This window comes from Polypterus senegalus, chromosome 2 (genome assembly GCF_016835505.1).
Source record: "Polypterus senegalus isolate Bchr_013 chromosome 2, ASM1683550v1, whole genome shotgun sequence".
Lineage (NCBI taxonomy): Eukaryota > Metazoa > Chordata > Cladistia > Polypteriformes > Polypteridae > Polypterus > Polypterus senegalus.
In genome coordinates this window covers 69,300,759-69,319,128 of record NC_053155.1, presented here as the reverse complement: position 1 = coordinate 69,319,128, position 18,370 = coordinate 69,300,759, and the positions used below count along the sequence as shown (strand labels likewise).

Below are 18,370 nucleotides of genomic sequence, written 5' to 3'. Positions count from 1 at the left end.
CCCCACTGCCACTGCTCCGGAGGAGACAGAAAGAGAAGAAAGACATAGCGAGAGAAGGCAAAGTGCTATGGTTCTTGTTTCTTTGTTTATTCCTCTGCTTTTTTACTGTGCTTGCTGGTATGAAAAATCTGGGAAGGGTTTTCCAAAGAATAAAAGTGCTTATGTGCTGTGCTAATCTTGTGCCTGTGTCTGTCTGTGTCGAGTTTGGGAAGCTGGAGTGCCCCCTGCAGGCCACAATGGTTAAAATAAAACACAACATAAAATACAATACAAATATCTGAAACCATAACATGGGTGTAAAAATATTAATATTGTTGTATATGGTATACAGTATGTAAAATGCTCCAAAATGACAATAGATGAGGCAACCATTCAAATTTAATAAAGATGCTGCTTTAGTGAGAAAATGCAATGTTCCTCACTCATGTACATGACACATAAGAGACCCCCCCTAGGCAGCACCAGTATTCTCACAATGACAAGTGCAGGACCTCTGACGGTGCCCAGCTGGCTCTTTCTTCCCTGGTGGTTTTATTATATAAAATATAATATTTCTTATGAATGCTTTGTTACTAAAAGGCCAAACTTAGCTTGGTTAGTTTCAGTCTAAAGAGGCTTTACATAAGGAGAAGGCTGGCTATCAGGAGTGATACATGGGTGGTATGGATCTATACATAATAGACCCTGGCAATGGATGCCAACTGTAGGGACGTGGAATATTTCTTTGAGAAGAAAGGATCAGGGACCTCTTGTAGAATGCTAAAAATATGTTGTCAATATCAAATACAATTCACCTCTATGCACATCAGTGGTTTATCAATCAGATCATTGACATTAAAAATGGAAAATCCAAACAGTTAATGACTTTGTGCCGATAAAGTAATGGATATTCAAGACCAGAGCAGTGGAGCCAGCTACAAGGGAACTGAAAACACTAATGGCAAGGAAAGCAGAGAAGTTAAATAAGTAGGACTTGTGTTCAGTGTTAGCTTCCCTCAGTTACTGTCCTGTGTAAAGGATTGTACTTTTTGAGCTCTATTGGGAAAACAACAACTTAACTCTTCTTTCAAAGATTAACATAAAAACACTCATTCGACAAACAAAATAGTTTATTAATAACACAAAGATTATACAAGAACAATACTGGCATGTGTATACAAACATAAATTACCATGAACAGAATAACACAAGGCAAAGTCTAGACAAACTGGTTATTTTAACCTTATGATGAGGGCACAATCTAATAATTATATATATCTGTCCTTTCAGTTCTTTTGAATTACTAGTTAGTCCACATCCCTGTTCTGAAAAATGTGCATTGGCACTGGGCAGTGACTGAAAAAGACAGTGGCTGTGCAATTTTGTTGTGCTTGCTGTCTGTTATGGGGTGAGCGTGAGGAGAATAGCAAAATGTGGAGGGTCTTTGAGTGGAACTGGTGCTTCCTTGAATGAACAGAAATGTTTGAGGTCTGAAGATTTCATTATGATGTACCTTGTTACCCTGTCTGAAGACGTTTATCAGGCACAGACAGCTGGGAAATGATTCAAATATTTAGGAGGGCTTATACTATATCACTGCTAGCCTAGGAGTGGCTGAGAATTCCCCAATGGGAGCTGAAGACTGTTGCTGAGTACTGAGTGGCCTAGTGTATCCAGCTTCACATAGTGCCACTTCAACCCTTACCAGTAAAAGCAGATAAGAAGTAAAAGTAAGCAACTTTCATAAACAGTTTTGTTACATGAGAATAAAACACAACTATCATTAAATAAGGCAGACTAATATATTTTTAACATATTAAAATGGTTATGGACACACAATAAATCAGTAATCTTATAAATACTTTGAAAGTTGGCATACCTGATTTCAATAAAGTGTCTTTGCATAATGATGCATATTTTGTTCGAATTCCTAATGATTCTGTTAAGCTTTCATCAACAGGAAGAACCATCTGAAACAGAGAATGCAAATTATTTTAAAAGAGAATGTTAAAACAGAAAATGACTAGCGTGGCTGCCATAAAACAGCATCTTTGTAAAACCCAGGCACATTTCACACAAACACAAAGTTTGGCTGGTTAAGATTAGGAATGTGCAACTTTGGTGCTTGGCAAGTCCAGAAAATGTAGATGTAATTGTAATAATATGGCAAAAAAATGTTCCTAGCTCCCTATGCTCACCAACACCATCATAAACACAGTAAAAAAATAAACATAGTAAAACTGAATCATTTAATGCATCAAATGAATTCTTTTGTATTGGCAGCAAAGCCAACAAAACCTCATACCTTTTTATTTAATGAAACATATAATTAGAGTAATATTATTTCTTATATCGTGGACAGGGCACTCAATTAATCCAGAAGTAGATCTCATAACAACCACTCTAACAAGAACTCCAACAATGAAACACATTTTCCACTGGTCCGCACATTCCACCCTAACCCTAACCCATAGGTATTCAAAACAAAATATAAATTTGTTTCTTAATTGCTCCTTCCACAAGAGCCTTTTTCCTAGCCCTCCCTTGATCTCCTTCTGTCAAACACCTAACCTATGCAAACTTTTTCATCCACTGCTCACTTCACAGAAGAAAGTCACATTCATCACAAGACATTTCTGAGTTGTAATAGGGGCTTCTGTGACACTTGCAAATATGTCATCAACAATACCCCTAGATCTGGTCCCTCTGGTAAATTCAATATAAAACAACAGGCCTCTTTAGAGTCTAAAAATATTATTTACTCCATTTCCTATAGAAAATGTCCAGCCATCTACATAGGTGAAACAGGAACCACATTTGTGCTATTAAAATCAAAGACCTCACAAAGCCTATTGTAGAACGCTTCACATCCCTTGATCATAGCCACACTGATATTTCTGTTTGTGTTTTTTCAGTATACTTTTCAAAGAAAAAGAGAAGAAGCTAAACTTATTTTCCACCTGGGATCACACATTTCCCCCTGTCTTAATGATCGACTAACTTCTTAATCTACCCCTTCATCATCTTCTCTAATGACAACTTTTTCACAAATACCCCTACATTCTCCTTTCATCTGCTCCGATTTTGTTCCCCCTCTTACAGTTAGGTCCATAAGGATTTGGAAATTGATGTAATTTTTGTAATTTTCTCACTGTATACCACCACAATGGATTTGAAATTAAGCAATCAAGATGTGATGGAAGTATAGACTTTTAATTTATGGGGGTTAGCAAAGTTATTGCATTAAGCTTTCAGAAATTACAGCAATTTTTCATAGTCCCTTTGTTTTGTAGAGCAGTGATCATGCATGCATATACTGTCTCGTGTGCAGCCTTCTCAAGACTGTAGAGCCTGGATACAGCCTTACATCCACAGCGGTGGAAAAAGCATTAAAAGAGGAGAGTACAAGGCTGCAGAACCCAAAGTCTGACATTTGGCAGTTATTTTCAATTGTTATAAACTGGTTATGACAACCAACTGCTGCTTGCATGCTGCGATAAATGTGCTAAGTTGCAGTGGACACAAAAGTCAGGCACATCAAATTTAAGGCGCCACACATGTGCAATAGTAAAGGATCAAACTAAACTGACATTCTTGCCAAACCTGTGAAAAATAACAAATAATGGTATAAGCGAAGTATAGGATACATTTGTTGATTTTGTTTGCAAGTATATTGGGCTTTACAGCAGGACTACATTCATCCTGAGCAGTACCTTGACATAAAAGCCAAAATTGTAAAGTCTTAAGTTTAAAGAGAGTCTGCCTCATCTGACAACTGTATTGTGGCACATGGTACAAAACGGCAAAAACTGAGAAAGGATATTGTATATGACAAGCTAGAGACCATAAATAATTATGGGTGTCTTGTCACAACTGATATTTGGAACAAAACTTTGAGAAAACCTCTTTCATATCTGCTACTTTCTATTATATTAATGAGAGCTACAAACAAAGAGTTTTCAGAATTGACTGTTACTGACACAACTGCTACTTTGCTTGGCTACACCAGATTAAACTGAAGTGGAAACATTCTTAACATGATTCTCTCAGTATTTTAAACATACTGGACAATAAAGCAAGCTTATGAGGTCACTCCAACAGTCTGTGGAGACTAGATATTGTACTGAATTCAATGCTGCAGCAATATGACGAATGACCGAATCCTAAAAAGATACTCACAACTTTTCTTTTCTAAAACTGTTCAATGATATTATTAGAATCACTTATTATGACATCAGAAGACACCAGCTCTTATCCATGTATGTGCTCCACAAAGGAGCAGCATTTCTCATCACAAAGCTTCTGTTTCTGCATCATTTAAAAGGATCGCAAAGGCGCTGGAACAAGAAGAGATTCACAATAATTTGTAATAATCACAATTTAATGCAATTGCAATAAATCAAAGAGTGCAGTAAAGTTCTTTGGACAGCTGTTAGTAACAGTAGTCACAGAGCTTGTGAGTAGAGGAGGAGATGCCAGTACATTCACAGTGCTTTGCTTGGTTAAAGTGTATTTGTATTGATAAGAAAAAAAAAAGGACTGTGAGAGAGTGGGGAGTGTTTCTTAAGCTTCCAGTAATATAGCGACTAGAAAAGCATATGATTTAAGAAAAACATATATGTGCAACTTGTACGTAGGCAGCACCTGTCTTCCGTGTCTGTTCCACATTTTTGTGGAATGAATAGCAATTATTAAGATTGATTGCACTTTATTTCAATATAGAACAGTAAGTAGTTGTCTATTTACAAAACTTTAACAACCCATGTTTCTTATACACGGCTCATTTTTGTTCCTTTCTGTGAAAAAGACGTGCAGACTTGTGATCAGAAATTATTTTTTAAGTCCCATCGGAAGATCTCCTCCTTGAACCGTCACCTTATCGTGGTGGAGGGGTTTGCGTGTCCCAATGATCCTTGGAGCTATGTTGTCCGGGGCTTTATGCCTGGTAGAACCACCAAGGCAAACTGGTCCTAGGTGAGGGATGAGACAAAGAGCGGTTCAATAAACCTCCAATGAAAATAAAACTGGACAACGTTTTCCCTTGCCGGGCTGGTCACGGGCCCCCTCTGGAGCCAGGCCTGGAGGTGGGGCTCGATGGCGGCCTGGTGGCGGGCCTGCACCCATGGGGCTCGGCGGGCACAGCCCAAAGAGGTAACGTGGGTCCTCCTCCCCATGGGCTCACCACCTATGGGAGGGGCCAAGGAGGTTGGGTGCAGTGTGAGTTGGGTGGTGGCGGCGGGACCTTGGCGGTCTGATCCTCGGCTACAGAAACTGGCTCTTGGGACGTGGAATGTCACCTCTCTGAAGGGAAGGAGCCTGAGCTAGTGCTTGCGAGGTGAGAGGTTCGGCTAGATATAGTGGACTCACCTCGGCACAGCTTGGACTCTGGAACCAATCTCCTTGAGAGGGGCTGGACTCTCTACCACACTGGAGTTGCCCCCGGTGAGAGGCGCCGAGCAGGTGTGGGCATACTTATTGCCCCGACTGGAGCCTGTGCATTGGGGTTTACCCGGTGGGCGAGAGGGTGGCCTCCCTCCGCCGGGTGGGGAAGGGTCCTGACTGTTGTTTGTGCGTATGCCCGAACAGCAGTTTGGAGTATCCACCCTTTTGGAGTCTCTGGAGGGTTGCTAGAGGGCATACCTTCTGGGGATTCCCTCGTTTTGCTGGGAGACTTCAATGCTCACGTGGGCAATGACAGTGAGACCTGGAAGGGCGTGATTGGGAGGAATGGCCCCCCCGATCTGAACCCGAGCGGTGTTTTGTTATTGTCCATAACGAACACCATGTTCAAGCATAAGGGTGTTCATATGTGCACTTGGCACCAGGACACCCTAGGCCTCAGGTCGATGATCGACTTTGTGGTCATGTCGGACTTGCGGCCATATGTCTTGGACACTTTCGGGTGAAGAGAGGGGCGGAGCTGTCAACTGATCACCACCTGGTGGTGAGTTGGCTTCGATGGTGGGGAAGATGCGGTCAGACCTGGTAGGCCCAAGCGTGTTGTGAGGGTCTGCTGGGAGCGGCTGGCAGAGTCCCCTGTCAGAAGTAGCTTCAACTCCCACCTCCGGCAGAACTTCAACCCGTCCCGAGGGAGGTGGGGACATTGAGTCGAATGGGCCATGTTCCGTGCCTCTATTGTTGAGGCGGCTGACCGGAGCTGTGGCCGCAAGGTGGTTGGTGCCTGTCGTGGTGGACACCGGCGGTGAGGGATGCCGTCAAGCTGAAGAAGGAGTCCTATAGGACTTTTTTGTCCTGTGGGTCTCTGGAGGCAGCTGATAGGTACCGGCAGGCCAAGCGGAGCGCTGCTTCGTTGTTGCTGAGGCAAAACTTCGGGCATGGGAGGAGTTTGGAGGCCATGGAGAGCGACTTTGGACGGCTTCGAGGAGATTCTGGTCCACCGTCCGGCGTCTCAGGAGGGAAGCAGTGCAGTGTCAACACCGTATATGGTGGGGATGGTGCGCTGCTGACCTCGACTCGGGCGTTAGGGTGGTGGGAGGAGTACTTCAAAGACCTCCTCAATCCCACTAACATGCCTTCCAATGAGGAAGCAGAGCCTGGGGACTCTGAGGTGGGCTCTCCCATCTCTGGGACTGAAGTCACCGAGGTGGTCAAAAACTCCTTGGTGGCAGGGCCCGGGGTGGATGAGATCGCCGGAGTTCCTTAAGGCTCTGGATGTTGTAGGACTGTCTTGGTTGACCGTCTCTGCAACATCGCATGGACATCGGGACAGTGCCTCTGGATTGGCAGACCGGGGTGGTGGTCCCCTCTTTAAAAGGGGACGGAGGGTGTGTTCCAACTATAGAGGGATCACACTCCTCAGCCTCCCTGGAAAAGTCTATTCGGGGTTCTGGAGAGGAGGGTCCGTCGGATATTCGAACCTCGGATTCAGGAGGAACAGTGTGGTTTTCGGCCTGGTCGCGGAACAGTGGACCAGCTCTTCACCCTTAGCAGAGTCCTGGAGGGTGCATGGGAGTTTGCCCGACCGGTCTACATGTGTTTTGTGGACTTGGAAAGGCATTCGACCGTGTCCCTCGGGAATCCTGTGGGGGTGCTCGGGAGTATGGGGTACGGACCCCTGATAAGAGCTGTTGGTCTCTGTACAACGGTGTCAGAGCTTGGTCCGCATTGCGGCAGTAAGTCGAGCCCGTTTCCAGTGAGAGTTGGACTCCGCCAGGGCTGCCCTTTGTCACCGATTCTGTTCATAACTTTTATGGACAGAATTTCTAGGCGCAACCAGGGTGTTGAAGGGGTCGGTTTGGTGGACTCAGGATTGGGTCACTGCTTTTTGCAGATGATGTTGTCCTGTTTGCTTCATCAGGCCGTGATCTTCAGCTCTCTCTGGATCGGTTCGCAGCTGAGTGTGAAGCGGCTGGGATGAGAATCAGCACCTCCAAATCCGAGCATGGTCCTCAGCCGGAAAAGGGTGGAGTGCCCTCTCAGGGTTGGGGGAGAGATCCTGCCCCAAGTGGAGGAGTTCAAGTATCTCGGGGTCTTGTTCACGAGTGAGGGAAGAATGGAGCGTGAGATCGACAGGGGGATCGGTGCGGCATCCGCAGTGATGCGGGCTCTGCATCGGTCTGTCGTGGTGAAAAGGAGCTGAGCCGTAAGGCAAAGCTCTCAATTTACCAGTTGATCTACCTTCCTACCCTCACCTATGGTCATGAGCTATGGGTAGTGACCGAAAGAACGAGATCGCGAATACAAGCGGCTGAAATGAGTTTCCTCCGCAGGGTGTCTGGGCTTTCCCTTAAAGATAGGGTGAGAAGCTCAGTCATCCGGGAGGGGCTCAGAGTAGAGCCGCTGCTCCTCCGCATCGAGAGGAGTCAGATGAGGTGGCTCGGGCATCTGATCAGGATGCCTCCTGGGCGCCTCCCTGGTGAGGTGTTCCGGCACGTCCAACGGGAGGAGGCCCGGGGAAGACCCAGGACACGCTGGAGGGACTATGTCTCCCGGCTGGCCTGGGAGCATTTGGGATTCTCCCGAAGAGCTGGAAGAAGTGGCGGGGAGAGGGAAGTCTGGGCCTCTCTGCTTAAGCTGCTGCCCCCGCGACCCGACCTCGGATAAGCGGAAGAGAATGGATGGATGGATGGACGGAAGATCTGTATTAAATACTGATGAAGTGGAATCACCACAAAAAAAGTGAAAAGGATAACTGGGCCAAACAGGGGAAACCTTCAGCCACCTCCTTGTAAAATATCATGTTAAACAGGCTTATCAACCATGCATGACTTTTTTCTTTAATGGAAGCAATGTGTTTCTGTGGGCAGCAGCGGGACAAATGAGGCCAAGTGTATGTGGGAGTGGGTGGGCGTGAGATGTAGTACTGCAGGATCAGGCGAGTGTAGGTTTACAAAAAAAGTCCAGCACAGACTTCTACTTTAATGTGCAAAATACTGCCCTATGTACCATTAGATACAGTAGAAAAATGATTCTACCATATAAATTTTATTCTAAAAATCAAAGAAAGATTTTACACAAAAAGGAAAATAAATGATTTAACTCCACTATCTGGGTTTCAACATTTGGCTAGTAGTTTTCCAAAGTTCCTTTCTACAATAACTATGACCAACTTAATTGAACAAAAAAAAAATCACAAATGTGGGCCAACCACAACAGGTTAAACTACTAAATATAATTTAATCATGTAAGTAAAGTTCATTTAATCAAAAAGACTAACCATACAGTGCATTCGGAAAGTATTTACAGCACATCACTTTTTCCACATTTTGTTATGTTACAGCCTTATTCCAAAATGGATTAAATTCATTTTTTTCCTCAGAATTCTACACACAACACCCCATAATGACAACATGAAAAAAGTTTACTTGAGGGTTTTGCAAATTTATTAAAAATAAAAAAAACTGAGAAATCACATGTACATAAGTATTCACAACCTTTGCTCAATACTTTGTCGAAGTATTCACAACCTTTGCTCATAGTTTGTTGATGCACGTTTGGCAGCAATTACAGCCTCAAGTCTTTTTGAATATGATGCCACAAGCTTGGCACACCTATCTTTGGGCAGTTTCATCCATTCCTCTTTGCAGCACCTCTCAAGCCTCCATCAGGTTGGATGGGAAGCATTGGTGCACAGCCATTTTAAGATCTCTCCAGAGATGTTGAATCGGATTCAAGTCTGGGCTCTAGCTGGGCCACTCAAGGACATTCACAGAGTTGTCCTGAAGGCACTCCTTTGATATCTTGGCTGTGTGCTTAGGGTCGTTGTGCTGCTGAAAGATAAACCGTTGCCCCAGTCAGAGGTCAACAGCGCTCTGGAGTAGGTTTTCATCCAGGATGTCTCTGTACATTGCTGCAGTCATCTTTCCCTTTATCCTAGTCTCCCAGTTCCTGCCACTGAAAAACATCCCCACAGCATGATGCTGCCACCACCATGCTTCACTGTAGGGATGGTATTGGCCTGGTGATGTGCGGTGCCTGGTTTCCTCCAAAAGTGACGCATGGCATTCACACCAAAGAGTTCAATCTTTGTCTCATCAGACCAGAGAATTTTGTTTCTCATGGTCTGAGAGTCTTTCAGGTGCCTTTTGGCAAACTCCAGGCGGGCTGCCATGTGCCTTTTACTAAGGAGTGGCTTCCGTCTGGCCACTCTACCATACAGGCCTGATTGGTGGATTGCTGCAGAGATGGTTGTCCTTCTGGAAGGTTCTCCTCTCTCCACAGAGGACCTCTGGAGCTCTGACAGAGTGACCATCGGGTTCTTAGTCACCTCCCTGACTAAGGCCATTCTCCCCTGATCGCTCAGTTTAGATGGCCGGCCAGCTCTAGAAAGAGTCCTGGTGGTTTCGAACTTCTTCCACTTACGGATGATGGAGGCCACTGTGCTCATTGGGGCCTTCAAAGCAGCAGACATTTTTCTGTAACCTTCCCCAGATTTGTGCCTCGAGACAATCCTGTCTCGGAGGACTATTCCTTTGACTTCATGCTTGGTTTATGCTCTGACATGAACTGTCAACTGTGGGACCTTATATAGACAGGTGTGTGCCTTTCCAAATCATGTCCAATCAACTGAATTTAGCACAGGTGGACTCCAATTAAGCTGAGAAACATCTCAAGGATGATCGAGGAAACAGGATGCACCTGACCTCAATTTTGAGCTGCATGGCAAAGGCTGTGAATACTTAGGTGCATGTGCTTTCTCAATTTTTTTATTTTTAATAAATTTGCAAAAATCTCAAGTAATCTTTTTTCACTTTGTCATTATGGAGTGTTGTGTGTAGAATTCTGAGGAAAAAATGAATTTAATCCATTTTGGAATAATGGCTGTAACATAACAAAATGAGGAAAAAGTGATGCGCTGTGAATACTTTACAGGTGCAGTGTATGTAATGAGCCAAGCATTGGTATTAATGTATACAATAATTATTTGAACTAATATCTGTTAATTTTCTTACTTCTGTTTTCCATTATGGCTTATGAGGAGCAGGCCTATCCCTGCATCATCAGAAGAAAAGCAGGAATAAAGTATGGATTAGATGTCTGATTGTCAAAACATTTATTAAATCACTCAACACACTGAAACATTTACCACCAAATTATGTTTCCCTAATTAACCTAACATCCATTTGTTTATAACAAGGAAAGAAACCCAAGTGCTTGAAGAATATCCACACAACCGCAGCTGCAATGAAAAAATTCCACAAAAACAGTAGTTAATGCAATGACCAAACCCAGATTCCTAGGGTTTAGAGGTAGCAGTGCTAACTCACAAATGATTTTGCTCATCCATCCAATTTTTGAATGTACTTATTACACTACAGAGGTGTTAGGAGACTGATCCTATCCTGCAAGCAGTGGGCACAAGAAAGGATGGGAGAGCTATCAATTACAAGTCACAAGTGCACATAATCACATTTGCTTCTACTGGACCATTTTAGAAACTCCAGTGCACCTAAGAGACATATTTTTCAAACGAAAGAGTAAACTGAAATAACCATTAAAATTCAGTAGACATGAGGAGAACATGTTAATTCCACACTGACAATGCAGACTTAGGTCTCTGGGGCCTTTAGTTAATTGTTATACTAATGTCACCCATACTAATAAAAGTAATCTACTGTATAATTAAACACTGAGGTCCATGTGTCCAGTCCCTCATAGCAATCTGATTGGTCAGTTTGTCATTGGTGTGATTAGTCAGTTTAGCTTTGGTGATGTGAAGAAAGAGGAAGTGCTGGTGAAAAAAGGTTCACACATACACAAATACAGAGGAAAGGCACTGGAAGTACATGTAGGGCAAGAGATAGCAATTTTTTTTTTTTTATTATTCTGTTTCCTGTCTTTGATGGATACTGTGGCTACTAAATAATATGTATATAATCTCTTTAATCCTGATTTCAGCTTGTCCGATTTTGGAGAAGCACATTTATAAAGCATTTCATAAACATTATTTATGATATTTATGCTTTTATGCTATTTAATTTTCCATTAAGACAATTTTTTAAATTACCTTCAGTAAAAGTAACAATGCCATTTACAAGTTCATTATTTTGGCTCTTTGCAAAGCAAGGGTGCCTTGGATACAGTTCAGTATTAACTCTACTGTGCCTTTTTCATACACAAATGTCAAATCCCGTAAGCATTTACCCGTCCATTTATAGTGTCCGGAAGTCTGGTTACTGTTGGCCTTTGTTCACGTTTTTCCTCCATTTGCCATGCGATAATAGTTATGTTTCCTACTCGATCATTTTCAGCAGACCTGCAATGACACAGATGCAGAAAAGAATTCAAGGCACCAACAATGTAGTTCTATATAATGTATCATTTTGGATTACCAGAAAAAAAAAAAAAAACAGGAATTTGTGGAGGTAACTTTACTTGGTGTGCTCTGAGTTCAGGAAAAATATTAATTCAGCCTCTCCCTTTCTCTCATTATAAAATGGTTATGGCTGATAAGAAAAATAATCCAATGATTCTGATATATTTCAATATAAGCTTTTTCTTTATTTGATGACTGTTCCCCAGCAACAGGGAAGGCACTCATGTACTCATATTACATGTACTGTATTAATTTAATATAATAAACATATCAATCAAAGTTTATTTTGAGATACATATCACACAAGCTGTTGACTCACAGAAACTTGTCTTCTGATACTTTTGTGGCTCTCGGTCTGCCAGACCTGTTCCCGTCAGAGTTTCCTCCAGTTTCCCAGTCCTTTAGATAGTGTAGGAAACCATGACTTTCTTTGCAGTTTCTTTATAGGAAAGACCTACACTTTTATGGGTTATAGTGTTCTGTCTGTCTTTCTTTAACTGCCTTTTTCTCACCATTATGAATGCAATATACAATATAGTACTTTGCAAATAATGATTCAAAGGATGGAGCAACAGAGTTTGTTCCAACACTCCTTTTATAAAGACTTGTGCATTTTGTAAAATGTTTAAATGCTTTGCATTTTATACACAAAGGTACATCAAAATGCACTATCATGCTTATTGTCATTTTTTTCCCCACAGAAAAGTACATTACATTGTGCTTTCTAGCAGCAGTACTCGGAAACACAAATCGTTTTGCTATTATGTGTTACAGTTCATAATAAAAACATTGAAATAAAGACAAACTATGCAGTAGAATGTAAAAGAAAAATGGTTGTTTGTATGCAACATGCGCAAAATCAGTTTTAGCTTTTGTAGAGGTAGTCTTTACAATTAAGTAACTTTATTGCTGATGTTTTAAATTTTTATTCGATCTTGAAGGAGATTTTGACACCATTATGATAGTTTGATACTACAGAATCTTAACACTCAAACTTAAAAATGTAGACCTTTAAAGCATGCAATTGTAAAAATGAAACTGTTTAAAATGTTTTAGGGATGTGTCCTGTGTGAGAGTAATAAGTAAATTAAGCAATTTATCTGCTGTATATCAAAAAGTATCTGTTAGGATGTTGTGAAGAATGTGTTATTATGTTTATTTATTCAAAGAATATCTCCCCGTGTTATAAATTCTGTCTATTGAAAATTTAATTTTGAGCTTGGCTCTAAACCTTGTACTATCAGCATCCAATGAGTAAAAAAGTACTTTATAAAGTAAAAAGCTTGGTTCAAGTTGTCACTCTCTTCCTTATTTTTATTCTGCATTACATGATTATGTCATTCTTTCACAAAGCTAAACAGAGGTGAAAGAGTGAATATAAACAACTTTATTGATGGTTAAATTAATCTTTGTTTGGAAAGAAATTGCATATAGCTGTTTCACAAATGTTTTCTCAGCTCCAATAAATCTATACACTACTTCTATAACAAATTGCAGTTCAGCTATATTAAACTTGCTTCTTCCCAAAAACATACATCAAACCAAATGATACGAGGGGTGTACAATAATTAATCTACCTCAGTAAGAAAGAAAAGAGTTTTCAAAAAATTTTTTGCTTTGTTTTTCAATATAGTCACCTGATAGCTCTATACACTTTATCCACTTTACCTGCAAGGTACTCCTTTGAAAAAAACCTTCTGTTTGACTTTCACACCAGGACATCACAGCTGCCTTGATGTCTTAATCATTTAAAAACCGTTGTCCACGGAGAGATTTCTTCAAAACTCGGAACAGGGAATTATCTGAGAGAGCCAGGTCAGGACTGTACGGTGGATGCTTCAGCCACTGGAACCCACAATCTCAGATGGCAGCCTGTGATTGATGTGATGTGTGAACCCGCACAGTGTCATGAAGAAGCAGCATGCCTACTGTGAGTTTTCCTCGTCTTTTCTCCTTGATTGACTCCCACAAAACGATCATTAAGTTGCCGTAACTCTACCCACTTTTGTTATGTTGTCTTGTGTGGCATGTGCATGAGCTCCAGAAGCAAAAGTCCTTCAATAGCCCAGAAGACAGTTGTCTGATTTTGCCTGCAGATTTTCTGTCTTGAACATTTTTGGGGTTGGGGGATTACTTATGCTTCCACTGCATTGACTCCATTTTGGACTCTGTGATAGACCCAAGTCTCACCTCCAGTTACCAAACAATGAAAAAAGTTCACTTCGTCTTCACGAAGCATCTCCAAGTTCTCCTGACAGCACCGGAGCTTCATAGACATCTGACATGGCGTCAGCATTCTTGTAACCCATCTTGCACTGACCTTTGACATGCCCAATTTTTCATGAATTATTTTCCACACTATACCTGCGAGATGCCCATTTCTTCAGTCATTCGGGAAACCTTAATTTGTCTGTCTGACAAAATTAAATCTTCAACTTTCTTGCATATTTGTGTGGAAGTTGCATTCACAGGCCATCCAGTGTGAATGCCATTTTCAAAGGACTCTCTACCCCACTTAAACATTTAAAAATGTAAACAAAATTTTGTAGGATGATGGGGCAGACTCACCATAAACTGCAGTCATGTGCTCATGGAACTCCTTTGGCTATTTCCCTTCTTTTCTGAGAAATTGTATCACTGAATGTTTCTCCAAATCTAGCTTTTTCTTACTTGATTTGCACATTTGCTCTCCTGACATCTTGTCTCTTGGAATGTTAGACTCGCAGTGCGCCACAACTGTGCATGAGTAACCTTGAGACATGTCACAACATGCTTACTACTTTCTTTCATACCCAGGTAGATAAATGATTGAACACCCCTCATAAAACACTCTGAAAAGCAGATGCAAGTAACTTGTAAATATATTAATTAAAATCAAAGATAAGTTTCTGAAATAAAAGCAGCCTTTGTTGAAATTAAATAGTAGTCAGGGTGTAATCAGGAAATCTTCAATATATAACAATCAGGATTCCAGAATGTTTATAGGCTATAAGCAGGTAAGCCTTCTTTCTTCTTCACAAACTTACAAGAGTACAATTTTGTAAAATTTGAGGTCTTGCTATAAAACAATTTCAGAAATGAAGTTTCAAATTTTAAAAAACACACCATTGGGCATTATCAGCATATTGAAAACAATGTAGGAATGGAAAAATGAAGTTTGCCAATCATTTGTATAAAAAGAATAGAATACTGGTTTGGAGTACACAGTGTACATGTATTAATGGTTTTTACAAATAACAGAGCACTGTTACATTTCATTATCTGCCAAGGATTAAATCTGAACAACCAGAGAAGAAGTCTAGAATTAATCTTCAGTTCTGTCAATTTCCTATTTAGTTGAAGGTTCTGACTAATACTGAAGGAAGAGCTAAAATTATCAAGAAAAAGAAAAATCTTATCTAGCACTATAAACGGGGCATCCTCGACTAACCACCTACATCTCAAAATGCACATTGGTTTGGGCCAAAAAGGAACATAATCTTCAAGAAAATATTTAATGATAACATTATGTTAAAATCCCCATTAAGAAATGACTGGCCAATTCAAATTATAATAAAATGTAACTTTATATTTTAAACTGAATAACTTTGCAGATGAGTTCATACTTTATGTTTCATTTGTCAAGCAAGCAACTAGCTCATAGCTATGCCCACACAGCAGCAGCATTTTCTTCAGATGTCTGATAGATGTGCTGTGACCAACAAAGTGTTTTGTTCTCTGAACATTTAGAAAACTGTACTCTCACAGTTTTTCTACTGTTTCATCTATTCCTCTGGGATGGTGTACAACCCTCACTAGCTGCACTTTGGACTTTCAAAATAATGGGTTGGAACCTATGTCTGGACTTATTTTGATTGCCTCTAATCCTCAGGTACAATCAGGTATTAATTTGACTTCAGTGTCATAGCATCAACACTTTTCTGTTCTAATCTTTATGAAAATCTTTTCATTTTTGACCTTCAGTGATACTTTCCATCTGAAGTAAGAAATATGGGTAAAATGAAGATGTAACCTCAATCCAAAAATGAAGAACATTTCATATTTTGATTATTTTAGGACAAAAATTTAAATTGCATGTAGCATAAGTACATAATTAACATTCACAATACTAACCTTAGCATTAGATGTAACCTGTGTTGTTTCTCTTGCAGTAGTTCTTTTACAGTGAACAATGAAGAGCCCAATAAATACATCTGCAAGAAGTGTACGACTTATTTCAGTGTTTAAACTTAGTACTTGTGAATACATACAATTTAAAGTATTATAAGATTAATAACTATATATTATATATATATATATATATATATATATATATATATATATATATATATATATATATATATATATATATATATAGAGTAATGTATTAATTTCAAAACAAGTTTACTTTAAAGAATTGTAATACAAAATACAGTGAGCACACGAAAAATGCCATTACATACAATTTGGTGAAGAAAACATTTTAAGTCAGGCATGGAAACTTAAATGACTGACCAAGACTACTATATTATTTACCCTAATTAAAACTTACTGTAATTTATTGCTTTTAATATCTTAGAATTTCAGTTATATTATTACGCTAGTTCATGAAATGGTTTGAAGTAAAATTCACCCCAATGAAATGAATTGCAAATTTACAGTTAGCAGGCAGCAGACTATAATACTATGAAAACATTTATAAGGAGATGTTGTTGAGGGTAACAAGTGAAAAAAATGCATAGGTCAATTGAAAAATGTCTTACAGTTCCCTGAGATCGATCCTTCACATCATAGACTGAGAGCTTCACTTGTGTTTGCTGATTGATTAAGGAATCCTGGAAAAATGCAATGCTACTTAGAAAAATTGGGTTGCTTGTGCCCTAAGTGGAAAAAAGAGAGACAACTGGAATAAACATTAGGGGTATGTACAAATGTACTTGTAAAAACTGGTACTTATGCTTTTGGGATTTTAGTACTTTTATATTATTACAAATGGATAAGTATGCTAGTGGTGACTCTCTTTGCTAACTAATCAAGGCTTCTTCTATCAGATGAATTTTCCACAAATGTTCAAGAATTAAACAAAAAATGTAATTTGACACAGGCAAAAACCAAACAGTTTACATTCAGAATTAACTTCCACAACCTACAACAGAATAAAGCTGATGACATTCCATTATCTATGTGCTATGGATATGAAATAATGATGGTGCTGTCTAAAGAACTATAAACACCTCAATATTTCAGCACATGTATTTATTTCTTTGGTCAGATGCGGTTTAAAGCCATTAACATGTTTGTACTCTTTATCTAAATCTTAAAGATAGATAGGGGCATGACTATTTTCAGCAATATTTACACTTTTTAACCAAACATTTTCTCTTTAGTTTAGTTCATAAACTAACTCTAAGAATGTAATTAATGCAATTGCCAATTAGGTATTATCATGAAAAAACAGCTGAGATGAACAAATCATAATTAGCAATACACAGAGCTAAGCATTCTTATATACGGAGTATGTAGAGGCCATCACTTCTTGCTCAGGAACAAACATGGAAAAGATGCAAACTTAAGAACTTGTAGACTTTAACCTAATAATGTAACGTTTAAATTACAATTCTTAATTAAAAATTGGTGTGTTTTCCTAACAAAAACTCTGGAGAGAATGTCACTCCGTCGTAGGGCCCACTTACATTCACACTGGACCAATTTATAATCACTAATTAATCTAGCCAACATATTTTAAGGGATGTGGGCGTAAAACCGGAGTGAGTGGAAAGCCTGGAGGAATACCAGCTCAAACAAAAACTCTAAACTGTTAACAAGTGTCTCAGAATTTAAACTCAGGAGGTTTGAGCCATGAGATTGCAGCAAAACCCACTGTGAAAACACAAACAGCAACAGCAGAAAAGAACCAATCAATTAAAGCATAATTCCACCTGCAAACAATCCTTAATAAGCTTTTTTCTTCTCTGTTTTTTTGTGCTACAAATTTAAAACTAGTGTGCACTACTTACCTAAAATGGCCAAATGTGCATTAATTTATTTTCACATGCACAACCTCTTTATTTTTGATTTGTTTGTTAAAGGATAGTACTGTACTTAAACAACTTTCCTTAAAGCCTACAGGTCTTTATAAACAAGCCAACTTTTAATCTGTAATCATATTTACATACAATAAAGAGTCCTGGTTATGAATAAGATGTCTTTCCAAGACTATTTCAGAGATCAAAACCAAATTTATAGATCACAATATAATTAATATATGCATTTGTCTGAACTGAATAAAAATCACAATGACTTGAAGCATAACATGACGTACAGGCTGACTACAGATGTGAAAAAGGGTTATGAGAGAATGTCTGGATTAAAAACATACAGATATGGCCTCCTGAAAACTAAGTGGTGAGCTATATTTTAAAATAATAATAATCATAATGGTTCAAATATTTTCTTACCTCAATGATCTCTGTTTGAGCATGTTTTGTCCAAAACGCTTGTGGTGGTGTGGTCACACTTACTGCTACAAAACTATTTGGTTTACGATCCAATGATGGAGTTATTAATTCACTGCAAGCTGTTTAGGGATTAAAAAATAGAAAAATGTTACATATACTCCACTGTTGGTGATTTTTC

The 18,370-nt window shown here is 39.7% G+C and overlaps 1 protein-coding gene across 11 annotated transcripts in view; it reads right to left on the bottom strand.

Moving 5' to 3' along the window:
• The window catches only part of inpp4aa (inositol polyphosphate-4-phosphatase type I Aa), a 166,173-nt gene that overhangs the window by 75,181 nt on the left and 72,622 nt on the right, over window positions 1-18,370 (bottom strand). For all 11 annotated transcript variants that reach the window (XM_039743891.1, XM_039743895.1, XM_039743892.1 and 8 more), the window contains exons 5-9: window positions 18,193-18,311; window positions 16,498-16,614; window positions 15,869-15,948; window positions 11,584-11,695; window positions 1,859-1,949 (exon numbers count right to left, since the gene is read on the bottom strand). In XM_039743891.1, coding sequence (XP_039599825.1) covers window positions 1,859-1,949; window positions 11,584-11,695; window positions 15,869-15,948; window positions 16,498-16,614; window positions 18,193-18,311 — 519 coding nt within the window. The remainder of the gene's footprint in view (window positions 1-1,858; window positions 1,950-11,583; window positions 11,696-15,868; window positions 15,949-16,497; window positions 16,615-18,192; window positions 18,312-18,370) is intronic.